The 14483-nt window shown below is 34.1% G+C and overlaps 1 protein-coding gene and 2 long non-coding RNA genes across 3 annotated transcripts; all 3 read left to right on the top strand.

The window, feature by feature from the left end:
• LOC107616677 lies at window positions 4342-4959 on the top strand. The gene is made up of 3 exons (XR_001614597.2): window positions 4342-4362; window positions 4664-4786; window positions 4886-4959. It is a non-coding gene; the product is annotated as an uncharacterized LOC107616677 (long non-coding RNA).
• LOC107616669 lies at window positions 7870-9037 on the top strand. The gene is made up of 3 exons (XR_001614592.2): window positions 7870-8061; window positions 8194-8614; window positions 8827-9037. It is a non-coding gene; the product is annotated as an uncharacterized LOC107616669 (long non-coding RNA).
• On the top strand, window positions 10584-13745 carry LOC107646806 (pectinesterase-like). The gene is made up of 3 exons (XM_016350963.2): window positions 10584-11216; window positions 12227-12475; window positions 12786-13745. The coding sequence occupies exons 1-3, from the start codon at window positions 10690-10692 to the stop codon at window positions 13507-13509; spliced, it is 1500 nt and encodes a 499-aa protein (XP_016206449.2). The 5' UTR covers window positions 10584-10689; the 3' UTR covers window positions 13510-13745.

Raw genomic sequence — 14483 nt, 5'->3', positions numbered from 1 at the left:
CTCGTTTACGACGATTTGACTATCAGCATAACTCGTTTACTTAACATGCGTGCACCCGTGATACCTTCAGAAGTGTATGTATTTTATCTTGTTTATAGTATAAACGAGATATATTCATAATTAAATCATTTACACTGTAAATAGGATAAGTAGCATGACACAAAAAATAAATTATGTCCAAATTATCTATACTCTAAATAAAATATTTATTTTAAAAAATCTATTTCTTCTCATTCTCTCTTCATCATCTTTGCACTCAGACATAATCACATAAGTAACATGAAGATCAACAACACCGCCAATCCCCAAACATAGTTAAGATTTAATTTTCACTATATCAACTAATGATACAAGATAATATTTATCTTAAACTTCTTATCCTTTCTTAACTCAAATACAATTATCTAAGACCTTTAAATATTTTTTTCAAGTCTTTTTAAATTAAAAAACAATTCAAATCACTAAAGATTTAAAAATTTAAATATTTTTTCTCCGTTGATTTTGTCAAAAAAGAAAGTAGGTTTCGGGGGTGGGTTCATTGATTAGTACACCTCCGGTACTGATAAGGTCGGACCGTGGTCATCCGTCTCCGGTTTTCCGGCCGATAAGATCTCTGAGATTGACCAGATAGCTGGGTTGGTTTGGCTATTCCTTTCTATTGAAAAGAAGGAGTCAACTGTCTGCGCGAGTCATCTTCTAGGCTCCGCTGGACGACACGACATTCTCGTTTAAATAGAGGCCGGCCGCACTTGTGATGGTTCCCAAAGATCCAATATATATATGACCACTTAGGTCTACGTTGCCACGATATTGTTCTATGGAAGCGGGCGGGCTGTTAGAAGTTCGGCCCGGTTTTTTTTGTGTCGTAGGGGACCTTTTTAACGCATATTCAGTCGTACCGGCATGGCCCCACTGATTTGTTTTCGATCGGAATTTTCATTACGATATATATATATATATATATATATATATATATATATATATATATATGACCACTTAGGTCATACAGGGACATAATTGAAAAAAATCTAACAAAAGTCAAGGTTCAAATGTAACTGAATTATATTGAGTTAGGAGAGTAACTTTCTTATTTCCACAGAAACAGTTTCATTGTCTTTTCTCTCACAAAGAACACTATGCCAAACTCAGCTTCGTTCTTCCTCTCTCTTGCATGAATTGACAGGCCACTTCAACACACATTCAAAACGTCTTCCGTTCTTTATTGAAGAACAATTCATTCCTTGCTTTTTAAATCTGCCAGCATAAATTTACTGCTAGCTCTATTTCATTTGAGTAATTGTAACTTCTATGCCTGATTGCTTGTATTAACTCTGACCATCGTTCTCATATTTTCACTTGTTGTGTAGGATTGAAAAATTCAGCTCTGCGAGCTTCCATTGCTTCCGCTGAATTTGGACAGTAAAAAATATAGCGACCCGCTGTTTCTTTGTCCGCTTGACAACGAGCATAAATCAAGTTAGAAGAAGCAATTCTAGAGTGCAGCTTTTTGTTTACTGTTAAGCCTTCATGAACCATCTTCTAAATAAAATTCTTAATTCTTGGTTGGCTTATTCTCCAAATCTCCTTCTGCTTGTATCGATCAAGGAGGAATTTTGCTCGAAGGTGGTAGAAGAGGAAGGCTACTTGGTATCCTGACGCTATAGAATATATACCGTTGTTTGTCCACATCCAGGTTGGTTTATCTTCGCCTTCACTTATAGGAGTATTGAGGATTGCTTCAGTGATTTTTAGTTGAAATTTTTTTTCTATTTTTACCTAGTTTTAAGTTTTGTTAGGCAAAATTAGTCTGAGACCCATTAAGAAATTCTGTCATTATTTTGGGTAATAATAGGCATACTTGCAGTGTATTCTTTGACCTATAAGTCTATCTAAATGTTTATTGTATTTTTTCTACCAATTTTTTAGATCAGCCTTTCTTTTTTAGGATTTTTCTACCCTTCATGACACTCCTCCAATCCCATAATGGGTTATTCCTTATCTCTGCTCTTAGAAAACTTGTGAACTTATAGTATTTGCTTCTGTAGACTTTATTAAGTAGTGAATTTGGTCTAGTAATAGCTTCTAGCCTTATTTCGCAAGCATTGCAAGGTTGAAGGCCTTTAGGTATTTGAAATTTAATCCTCATTGATTTATGGATCTACATGTAATCTGTCATCTTATCCATTGCATCTTGCGCTCTCTATTTTTTTTGTCTTTAGCAAAACTATAAAATAGTGCGATATAACTCTTACAGTAAAATATTAGACAATCGAAAAAAGATTAATGTATAAATGATAACTGTTGTAACTACTGTCTTTATTAAAGCCTCTCTACCACTTAAAAAAAGTAGAGCTTGTTTTTAATGTTAAAGTTTTTGACTGACCTTATTTTTAATATAGTTAAAAGTAACTTTTTTTAAACCTTAAACAATTTAATGACGATATCTCCAAATACTTGGAACCATAAGAATATTAACCAATTGATCTTGGGTTTAAATTGTGTATTTTTACCAGAAAATAGAGGATTTGAAAATCCATACCCATGTAAATATGGTGGGAGTTAGTCTTTGGACACTACTAGAAAATTAGTTATTACAGACGGATATTTCCAACAGATTTTATCCCACTGAAATACAGACGGAATTTTAGAGGGATTTTTTTGTCGGAAAAAAAAATAGATTAGCATAAATTACAGACGGAAAAGAGAATCCATCTATAATTCTGTCGGAAAAATTAATTTTTTTTCCATAAAAATTAGTTACAGATGGAAAATTCTTCTGTAATTAAATAGACAAAACGCTACGTTTTATTAAATTATTACAAACGGATTTTTCGTCTATAATTTAAATTATTCTGTCGAAAGAGGTGAAAATAAGGGTATCAAAATCACGTTCTCCTCGACGGCGTCTTCATTTTACAAAACACCCCATCCTTCATCGACGCCGCTTCTCACCGATTCGCTCCTAATCCTTCATCATCGGCGCCTTTCGCCCCTTCACCGCCGTTCCCGAAGCTCCATCACACCCTTCCCCAATCTCTCTCTTTCAGTTTCGATGCCGATGAATTTTGCTACCTTCTCCACGCCGTTTTCTGTCGCTGCTCACTAAAGCTCGTCAGCGTCGTCGCCGCCGCTTCTACCTCTTCTTCTCGTCGCCGTTGGTTCAGGTAGGTTCCGTCGTTCCTTCAGATTACATTGATTTTCTTGCAATTGTATCTGTTCTGTTCTCAAAACAAATTTAGGGTTTATTACAGTGACAGATATGGCAAGCTTTCTGTGAACGAACTCCCTTCATTCTTCTCTTCTTTGTTTCTTTCCTATGACTGTGTAACCCTTTCTAGTCTCTGCCATTTTTTTTCTATTGAATTGAAATTTTGGATTGAACTAACCTGTGTATTAATCCTTGGTTTATATATTCCAGTGATTTGGTTGTAGCTTCTCCTGTGGAGGATTACTTTTTATACATTGATAATCTGAAAAATCCTGATAAGGTTAGAATTTTGTTCAAATTACTTTTCTACTTTATCTCCAAAGAAAGAAACTCTTTTGACTCGATTCCTTTCCTCGTCATTGTTAATGGTAGGAAGAAGCTGAGAAAATTACACAACCATATTTAGATGCTCTTGGTGAAGACTATTCTGTTTGTTGCCAAGGTAATGAATGAATCACAGTTAGTGTTAGCCTACTGGTTATTGAAATTATGCAGTTTTATTTGTAATTATACCTGAATCCTTTTAAATTTTACTGTAGGAACTGCTTTTTTTTCCTTTGCAAAGCTGCATGAACCATTCCTGTAATTCTAATGCCAAAGCCTTCAAGAGAGACGAGGTACGTTTTGAACTGAGTCAATCGGTACCTGGTTTAATTTGATTCTGCAAAGATATGACTATCTTTGTAGTCCTAATCTTTTTGTATGCAGGATAGGGATGGCCAAGCAACCATAATCGCAGTAAGGCCGATTCGAAAAGGAAAAGAGGTTGGTTTGTGAAAAATGTTTTATATCTGTAGTGTAAGTACCGCTGGATCAGCTTTAGAGCATATTAAGAGGACTCATGAGGCTGTAAATGAGAAAGTGTCCAAACATATTTCTGCAGCAGTGTCACTAATCAGGTATCTAGTGAATTGATTGTGAGAAACTGAGAATAACTGTCAGTAATGCCCATGCTTATTGAAAATGTGCTTCATTCAGTTGTAATCTGCTCTTAAACTAATACTTTTGTGATCAACTGATGCAATATCAATCAGTTGTGTATAGTAATGCTTCTAATAGCAATGAGCAACATGGCATGGAGATCAATTATGCTCGTGTTGCAGTAGAGGAAGACGTGGCAAAGAACATCAAAGATCTCTTTGAGCAGTTTGATGGTAAGTGTATGGTTTCATTGCATAGCAAAATTGGTTGCAAAAAAGCAGCAAAATTGTTTTATTATTAGCATTCTGACGTGTGTGTCCATTATCAATCTGGTTTCAGAACTCTACTCTTTACCATTTTAGCATGTTTCATACCTCCCACCATATTCAACCTGTTCCTGCCACATTGTTTCATTATGCATATAACTAGTATGTTTTATCACTAGTTAATATATATATATACATATTCCAAACTACCATTGTTTCATTATGCATATAACTAGTATTTTTTATCACTAATTAATCTCTTTGATAGTTTTAATTACCAATTCATATGTAAACTAATCTTGACTCTAACAACAGCAAGTTGAGAAATCTAGAGAAGGGTCTTCCACAATACAAAGCAGCACCTTTGTTTGATAAGCTTGTGTTTGATAAGGTATGCTTTAAACTTAATCAATACTTTACTAGCAAGATAGAAAACTCATGAAAGATTGAATTAAAAAGCTAATACATTATTGGTTTGAATAATTGGTAGACAAAACAAGCATTAGGTGGACGAGTTCGAATCTTGTTATCAGGAGCTGCCCTTTGCCTAGACATGTTGAGGAGTTTATGAGGGTCACTAGTGGATCTACATTATCACAAGGATATGCTATTCACTAGTTTGATTTGATAATAGTTTTATTTTTTCTGAAAGAATCCAAGATTGTATAAAAATGAATGTGATTTTGATCTTACAACACTGGATTCATGTTATATTTGGAGTTTTCTAAAATCATAAACTCTTTACAGGGAAAGATACTAATGCTACTGATATGGGAAAGAAGGGTAGTTGGTTTTCTGCAATAACGAGGGTTTTCACACACCACTCCAAGGAGAAGCAAGTACCTAATGTAAGTGATTTTATTTATATTTATTTATTTATTTATGATGTGGAAAATCTTGATCCTGTTTGGCATGTTCTTGATTTTTCTTTTTGTTGTTGTTAGGCTTGGTTTTCTTGTTACTGATAGAGACTTGTAGTAGTATTAAAATACTTAATCATTTCTAATATTTTGAAATTTTGGGATTCTGGTCTATAAGAATGTAGATGAATATAATTATGTTGTATAAAGTCATAAACTAAAAGGATCTAATAGATGCCAATTAAGTTATTTCATAATCAGTAATAGAAAATTTGAAATGTAGAAAACAGAATACTAATGTTTTAAGCTCATTTTCTATATGGAAAGGAAGTAAAATCTGCAAACTAATGTTTATTTTGTTTGAAATCAATCATCATAGAACTCTGTCTTCACTCTTCAAAATTTGCAACAATCTCTTTTTACAACATGCAAGATTATTAACAAGTTCGCGAGTTGTAACACCCTAATATTCAAATCCTTATGCTCGAGTCATAAGTCAATGATATTACGGTGGTACGACTCTCAGGTGGATTTTTAATAAATAAATATAGGTAATTTCGAAAAGAGTATTAATCGAGAAGCCTGAAAAGAGTAGAAATAAAATCGCGAAGACGTATCTCTCACGTTTCGACAACAAAAGATAAACCGTGAAGCCGAAAACGATTTACGGACAAGGCGTAGAGGAGATTAAGAGATAGATAACAGATAGATATATATAACATAAGTAAATAGCTACTAGTCGCGACCCGCGAAGTTTAGGTCGGCTAGAGTACATTATGAAATTAGTGCTAAAAATTTTCTAAGTTAAAAGCTGCAGAATTTACAAATTCAACCCCCAATCTTCCGATGGACATAACTTTCTCATTTTAAATCATTTTTCACCCGTTCTTCAAACGGCATGGACATCCCGAATCCAATTTCATTTCTAAACAGATTTGGTACAAAACAGAGATCCATAGTCCAAGTTATGTCCCGTCAAAGTATGCCCAAAAACCATATTTTCATACAAAACCACTAGGTGCCATTTTCAAAACAAGCCATTTTCAAATCTTTTCAAAATCAACCAAAACATGCCAATTTCAACCCTTTTTGAAATCAATCAAAATGTACCAAAATCCACATCAAGCCATCCTTAACTCACACATTGACACTTTACCAAAAATTCCCAAAACCACATCTAACCCTTTTAACACTTCTCAATCAAATGGCTAAAGGACAAACACAATATCATGTCATACATCCTTCCTCATCCCAATTTCCAATAATACCATTTCCAATCAACCATCATTATACGTTTTATGCAGAAAACTATATTTTCCGACTCGGAAAAATTCACTGAATCCAAATATCATATTTAAATTATCAAATTCCAATTGTCAAATCTTCCAACCATATTCGCTCCTATTTAACTTATTATTTACTAAATTTCGATTAGACCGGGTATTACACGAGTTGTGTCATATGATTGAAGTTTATCTAAGCTGCATCTCTGAAGGCTCCTTCTCTGCATGCTACCTCTCCCAAAGCTACTTCTTCCAGGGTTGTTCATCACCACAAGGAGGTTGGCTATAGACCGGAACCAACTTTAAGGAACCAACATGCCACGGCATCTAAGATCCAGGCTGTTTATAGAGGCTATATGGTAAACTTCCAAATTTTCTGTTTATAGATAAGGTTCAAGCAAACTCAGATCAGGCTATGGTTTGGAATCAGCTCAAAGCAGGATCCTTCCAGTAAGTTTCGAGTTTCTTTTAGTTTTGCTTCCTGCTTTCTTGTTGCGACTACATTTGAGTTGAGTTGAATGGTATGTTCTTGACAGGTTCAATGAAGAAATGATGGAGTCACTTTTTGGATATAATGCTGCTCAAGAAAAATCTAAACCCGAAATGAAGAAAGAATCTCATGAACAAACTCCTCAATATATTCAAATACCATGTAGTAGTGCTTTGTGTTTGTTGAAGAGAAGGTTATATATATAGATGTTAAATTAGATAGGAATAATGAAAAGGTACATGCTTTTACAATAAAAACAAGTTATTGGTACTTGAACAAAGTATGTCAGGAACTGCATATTAAATAATAGGATAATAATAATTTCTATTAAGAAATATATAGTAGTGGAACATCGAAATGTGTTGGCAGGCTAGCAAATTAAGGGGTCCAGATTAGTAGAAAGAGAAATAAACATTTAAAGTTTGGAGGGCAGTGAAACTATACTCATGCAAAATTTAATTTAAAATGTGTACCCGATGGCTTCTATGATTCATGTGCCACAATTATAAGGCACTTATTTCTTTTCTAGATACACCAGAAAAATGCAGTGTATCCCTCTTTCGTACCTTCATTTTCTGTTATCTTTTGTACAAAAGGAAGCCTAAAGGGTAAGAGAATGTGTTGACCCATCAATATCTTTGGGATGAGTCTAATTTATAAGAAATAATTTTGTTTTCAAATTGGAGTGTATACTGATGACATGCTGAACATCCTAGGCTTTTTTGAATGGAGAGCGAGCTACAGGATATTTGACAAGTGAAAGCAGGAATTATGTTTGTTTATTGTTACTACTACTACTACTTCCTTAGAGTTTAATGGATAAGGTAATTTAATCTAATATTCAGGACATGTCTTGTAGCTTATTTCTCCTCATTAAACCAAATTTTGTTGCTTTATTCTAATTATTTGAATGTGTTCTTGTTTGACAGTTGACTGAACAAAAATTGACAAGAAAGGAAGGTATAAGCTTTTCTTGTTTGAGGTTACTTGCTAAGATTAAAGCCTCGCTATCTTTCACTTGAAATTTCTGAAGGTTTTGATAAATTTTACCACTAATAGAAGCAGGAGGCTAATCTGATTCAATCTGCTCTTATTGTCAATTATCTGTGTTTCCATCTCAATGTGTTCCTGTCCTAAATAACATTGTTCATCTTTTGTTGTTTAGGAAGCTTGCAGACAAGATTGCAGCTTCTGGTTACTATGTGGTTGTTCCGAACTTCTTTTATGGTGAACCCTATGATCCTCAGAATACTAATAGACCTTTAGGAGAGTGGCTAAAAGATCATGGAACGGTTAGTTCTTTTTAATGATTCAACATTATTTCTTTGTTCATAATGATTCAACATTATTTCCCCATGATCCAAACCACAAGCTGCAAATCCACCATATCCTCTCTCATCCTCTCCTCTTTCTCCAATGAAACCTCTCAGTTCCTACTGTGATTCGATCCTCTACTGATTGGAAGAACACTAGGAAGAACAAGAAGTGCAGAAGGAAGAACATTGATGGATTGTGTGGTGGCAAGGAAGAATGCTTCTTCAAGAAGGAACCTTGATGTTGTTGAGAGAGCAACACATAGGGAAGAGGTATTCTTCTTTCTCCATCATCATCTTCTACTTCAATTCTTACTGTTTTCTTTTTTTTATTTAATTGATTCATTTATGTTGTTTTCTCTTCAGACATTGCATTTTCATGTTCATATAATTGTTGTGAATTATATGCATTTTCATGTTCATATAATCAAAAGTAACTGCAGTGGTAACAATTTTTTTTTGGTTCTTTTTTCTAATAACTGCAGTGTAGATCGGATATAGTAAGGTAGACATCCTCTGCTCAGAAAGTGGGAAGCAGCAAATAATTTTGATGGACCAAGAATCTCAAGAAGCAAGTATATTGCCGTCATCACTAAGAAGTTCAAGAAAGAATGAAGCTATCCATAAATTAGGATATTGAATCTTGATGAGTCCACTAGTAGTTATTTGTCATCTAATGTATTTAGATTGTATTATTGTACGGAAATAATTGCTTCTTATTATAAAGAAAGCGTTTTGTACTCACTGGTGTGTTTTTCTATTTATACCACCAATAAAAATTTGTATTTATTAAATTTATATTATTTTATATGAAAATAAATTTATTTTGTAATTAGAAAAATAAAAAAAATTCTATTTTACTTTACTGACGGATTTACAGACGGATTTTCTGTCTGTAATTAGAGTGTAAGATGATTTTCCAAAGTTCAAATTACAGACGGAAAATCCGTCGGAAAGTTCGTCGCCTTTGGAAAATGGATAGAAAATTTACAGAGGGAAAATCTGTCGGTAACTGGTAAAAATTCGTCGGTAAATAATTTTCGACGGAACTTTTACAGAAGGACAAAATCCGTCGATAATTTCGTCGGTAACCAAAAATCCGTCTGTAAATCTATCTGTATTAATTCATTTTATAGTTGTGGGAGCCTTTGAATTCTTTATATTTTTACATGTTTTAATAATGCTTATTTAATTATATAATATTTTTTTCTAGTACGACTCTCCTTTAATTTCCAACATTTCTGGATCCGTTTGTTGCAATGTCTCTCCGTTTCCCTAACAAAGAGGTTAGAACTCATCTCATCTTGCCGGATAAGAGCTATATATAATTTGGCATATCATTATTCAACTCAAGAACGCTACCAATTATAAGAGATTCTAACTGCAATTAACCAAAGTGACTCCAACCCGAAAGAACTGATTTGTATACCCATTAAAGTTTGTTGTCTATCCTCCAAAACTGATAATAACAACTATAAAATAGAAAGCTAATATTCGTGGATGGGCTATTATCATTCTTAATAAATGCATGCATCACGTCAACTTTGTTTTGAAATATGACGTCCTATGGATAATCAATAATAAAAAGTCCTCCCATTATGAATTCAACTAAATATTTGTCTAGCTACTATTTTAATCTATACATTCTAATATGTAAAACAAAAATGCTATTTAAAAATAGTTGTTCTGATATTAAAAAATAAAACGTGCAGTGGTCACTATAATTTAAATTAGTTATGTTAGATATATACTAAAATAATCATCAACATTAAAATTAATTATTAGTATAAAATATACATTATAAACAAATTAAACTACATATATTTATATATAAATACATAATGGCTGATTTTAGTGTATAAAATAATATTTTTGAATTTAAATAAGTGCCACATTTTAGTTATAAATAAAAATATCATATGAATATAGAATACATTTTTAAATATTGGTCCTTAATTATACCAGACAATTAGGTTTTGAAAAACCAAATTAAACCATACTTTATTTAATTTTTATTATTTTCCAGATGAACTACTATACTTTTTTTTATTTTAATTGACACGGAGATAGAACATAATCCACATTGCCCTTAAATAGGTTAGTCAACAACTTTAGAAAATACAAAACCCACATTATTAATACCTCAACTGTATTGTATCACTCACAAATAAGAATTATCCATACCTTTTTGGCCTATAAATAGCACCTCTTCACTGGCACTTTTCATTCATCAGCATTCAACAATAATCCAAATATATACAAGCTAAGAATATAATTCTCTCATTGCTACCTATCTAGGTTGCCTTATTATTATACAAATAGAACCTATTGGTCATTTCATTTTCAGAATGGGCAACTTGGTCATTGCGTACATTATTTTAGCCTTTTATTCTCTCTTCATTATTGTGCATGGCACTGATAAGTTATCATGCAATCAAACTCCATATCCCACTCTTTGTAACCATTACATTGGCACTACCAATTATTCAATTTCATCATCATCAAGTGATGTTTCCTCTTCTTATTATTCCTTCCATGACATGGCCCTTAAGGTCACCATGGACCAAGCAATAGTAGCACACAAACTTGTCTCATCAACCATGGAATCCAACGATTTCAAAGACAAGAGAGCCAAGTCCGCATGGGAAGATTGTTTGGAACTCTATGAGAATACAATCTATCAGCTCAACCGTTCAATGAACTCAAACAATCTAAACGACAGGTTAACATGGCAAAGTGCTTCTATTGCGAATCAACAAACATGCCAAAACGGTTTTCTTGATTCTAACCTTTCATCTCACTACCTAAACTACTTTCCATCCATTTCAAGCAACTTATCCAAGTTGCTGAGCAACTCTTTGGCCATTAGCAATACATTAACGTCCAATAAGTGCCACATTTTAGTTATAAATAAAAATATCATATGAATATAGAATACATTTTTAAATATTGGTCCTTAATTATACCAGACAATTAGGTTTTGAAAAACCAAATTAAACCATACTTTATTTAATTTTTATTATTTTCCATATGAACTACTATACTCTTTTTTTTATTAATTTTAATTGACACGTAGATAGAACTTAATCCACATTGCCCTTAAATAGGTTAGTCAACAACTTTAGAAAATACAAAACCCACATTATTAATACCTCAACTGTATTGTATCACTCACAAATAAGAATTACCCATACCTTTTTGGCCTATAAATAGCACATCTTCATTGGCACTTTTCATTCATCAGCATTCAACAATAATCCAAATATATACAAGCTAAGAATATAATTCTCTCATTGCTACCTATCTAGGTTGCCTTATTATTATACAAATAGAACCTATTGGTCATTTCATTTTCAGAATGGGCAACTTGGTCATTGCGTACATTATTTTAGCCTTTTATTCTCTCTTCATTATTGTGCATGGCACTGATAAGTTATCATGCAATCAAACTCCATATCCCACTCTTTGTAACCATTACATTGGCACTACCAATTATTCAATTTCATCATCATCAAGTGATGTTTCCTCTTCTTATTATTCCTTCCATGACATGGCCCTTAAGGTCACCATGGACCAAGCAATAGTAGCACACAAACTTGTCTCATCAACCATGGAATCCAACGATTTCAAAGACAAGAGAGCCAAGTCCGCATGGGAAGATTGTTTGGAACTCTATGAGAATACAATCTATCAGCTCAACCGTTCAATGAGCTCAAACAATCTAAACGACAGGTTAACATGGCAAAGTGCTTCTATTGCGAATCAACAAACATGCCAAAACGGTTTTCTTGATTCTAACCTTTCATCTCACTACCTAAACTACTTTCCATCCATTTCAAGCAACTTATCCAAGTTGCTGAGCAACTCTTTGGCCATTAGCAATACATTAACGTCCTTGACTTCGTTACCAAAAGACCCGGTTGTTCGCCGCGGTCGAAAATTGCTTTCTTTTAATGGCTTCCCAGAGTGGCTATCTCCTTCCGACAGGAGGCTTCTTCAGGCTTTGCCGGGAACGGCGGCACCGAAGGCGGACATTGTGGTGGCACAGGACGGGAGTGGGAATTACAAGAGTGTTTCGGAGGGCGTGGCGGCGGCGGGTAGGGTGAGTAAGAATGGTCGAGTGAATTATATCAAGTATTTAAAATATTTTTTGTTTTAATAAATAATAATATATACTATATCTAAATTTATTTTAAGAATATATCTTAAGAATAAGACTGGACATGCGGACACGTAATAATATTTAGGTGTGTCCAGCGTGTCCAGAGAAAAAAAATTTATTTTTTATTAAGACACAGTTGGACACAGTAGACACGCGTGTCGGACGAGTGTCGGTGAGTGTCGTGTCCAAAATATGTCTGACACGCAGACACAATAACTCAGTGAAGTGTCCATACTTCATAGGTTTTTACTAAATTTTATCAAAGGTAAAGATGCTTTGAAGTAACGTTACTTTGTGGCTTGACTTTGATTCAGCGGTGTCGAGTGATGGGTTCATCGCCAGGGACTTAACAATTGAGAACAGTGCTGGGCCACAGAAGCACCAAGCGGTGGCACTTCTTTCCAGCTCCGATCACTCCGTGTTCTACCGGTGTAGCTTCAGAGGCTACCAAGACACCTTATACGTCCTTTCCCAACGCCAATTCTACCGCGACTGCGACATCTACGGCACCATAGACTTCATCTTCGGTGACGCTGTCGCCCTCTTCCAAAACTGCAACATCTTCTTGAGAAAACCAATGAGTAAGCAACAGAACGCAGTGACAGCACAAGGGAGAACCGATCCCAACGAGAACACCGGCATTGTCATCCACAACTGCCGCATCATGGCGGCTTCAGATCTGAAGCCAGTTCAGGGATCTGTCAAGTGCTTCCTTGGCCGGCCGTGGCAGAAGTACTCAAGAACGGTGGTGGTCAAGAGTAGCCTGGACGGTTTGATTCAACCGGCAGGGTGGATGCCATGGGCGGGAAGCTTTGCTTTGAATACATTGTATTATGGAGAGTATATGAATATTGGAGCAGGTGCTAACACTGCAGGGAGGGTCAAATGGCCTGGCTTTCATGTTATTACCAACCCTACTGAGGCTTTGAAATTTACTGTTGCTAATTTCTTGGATGGTGGATCGTGGATTCCTGGGACTGGTGTTCCGTTTGAAACTGGCCTTTGAACTTGTGAATTTATTACCAATCTTTCAAATTGTTGTGTACTTTAAATTCATTAGTTGTGGGTGTGTGTTGGGTGTCTCTTTGTCTATAGTCTTAGTTCAAATTTGTGTTCCCTCAAGGACAGGGGAGTGATTGGGAAAATGTGTATAGGATTAATGTGTTGTAGGTTGAAAGTCTTCAATTTAATTTCACTAAATTTGTAATTATATACTTATTGAAAGAAATTCTATATCTCCACATACAATGAATATTTGATTATGATTATTTTGATAATTCAAATCGATTAGAGATTAACCAAATTCAATTGAAAAGATAATGATGGTAATAATAATAATTATTCTACACTTTCAAATCTTTTTATAATTAAATCTAATTAAGTTAGTCTAAACCTATTAAAAATCAATTTTATTAATGGAGCATGAATACATGCTCCAATTATATAAAACAGTTTTTACATTCTTCTCCTCCTCCTCTTCCTTTTTTTTCTTTATATTTCTTCTCCTTCTTCTTCTCATCTTTCTTCTTCGCGTTCCAACTCCTTCTTTTTCGGGTTCCTTCTTCCTTTTCGCGTGTTTCCTTCTCATCGTTGTTCTTTTATTGTTATTGCATTTTTTTCTTTTTCTCTTCTTCTTTTATCTGTGCTTGTTTTGAATTGAATTTGTTTGTGTGTCATCTTCATTAAGTAATTTCGGTGCATCTGAATTTGATTTTCGGTGTACTTTTTTTCTAAACTTGTTTTGAACTGAGTTTGTTTGTATGTCATCATTATTAAGTAATTGCAGTGCATTCTGGATTTAAATAAGGTATATTTTTAGTCTGAACTTGTTTTAAATTGAATTTGTTTGTGTGTCGTCATTATTAAAGAATTTCGGTGCATTCTGGATTTGAACTGTTATACATACATACATATATACATACATAAAGAAGACAACGATGATGATAACAACAATAATACAAGAGAAAAATGAGAAAAAAA

The sequence above is a fragment of the Arachis ipaensis genome, chromosome B01 (assembly GCF_000816755.2).
Source record: "Arachis ipaensis cultivar K30076 chromosome B01, Araip1.1, whole genome shotgun sequence".
In the NCBI taxonomy this organism is placed as follows: domain Eukaryota; kingdom Viridiplantae; phylum Streptophyta; class Magnoliopsida; order Fabales; family Fabaceae; genus Arachis; species Arachis ipaensis.
The sequence above is the reverse complement of the archived record's forward strand: the minus strand, read 5'-3'. Positions and strand labels throughout refer to the sequence as shown.

Coding starts and splice junctions, on each gene's coding strand:
- LOC107646806 (XM_016350963.2), top strand. CDS start 10,690: ATGGGCAACTTGGTCATTGCGTACATTATTTTAGCCTTTTATTCTCTC. Junction 11,217..12,226: donor TCTTTGGCCATTAGCAATAC/ATTAACGTCCAA, acceptor CATTAGCAATAC/ATTAACGTCCTTGACTTCGT. Junction 12,476..12,785: donor GGTCGAGTGAATTATATCAA/GTATTTAAAATA, acceptor GATGCTTTGAAG/TAACGTTACTTTGTGGCTTG.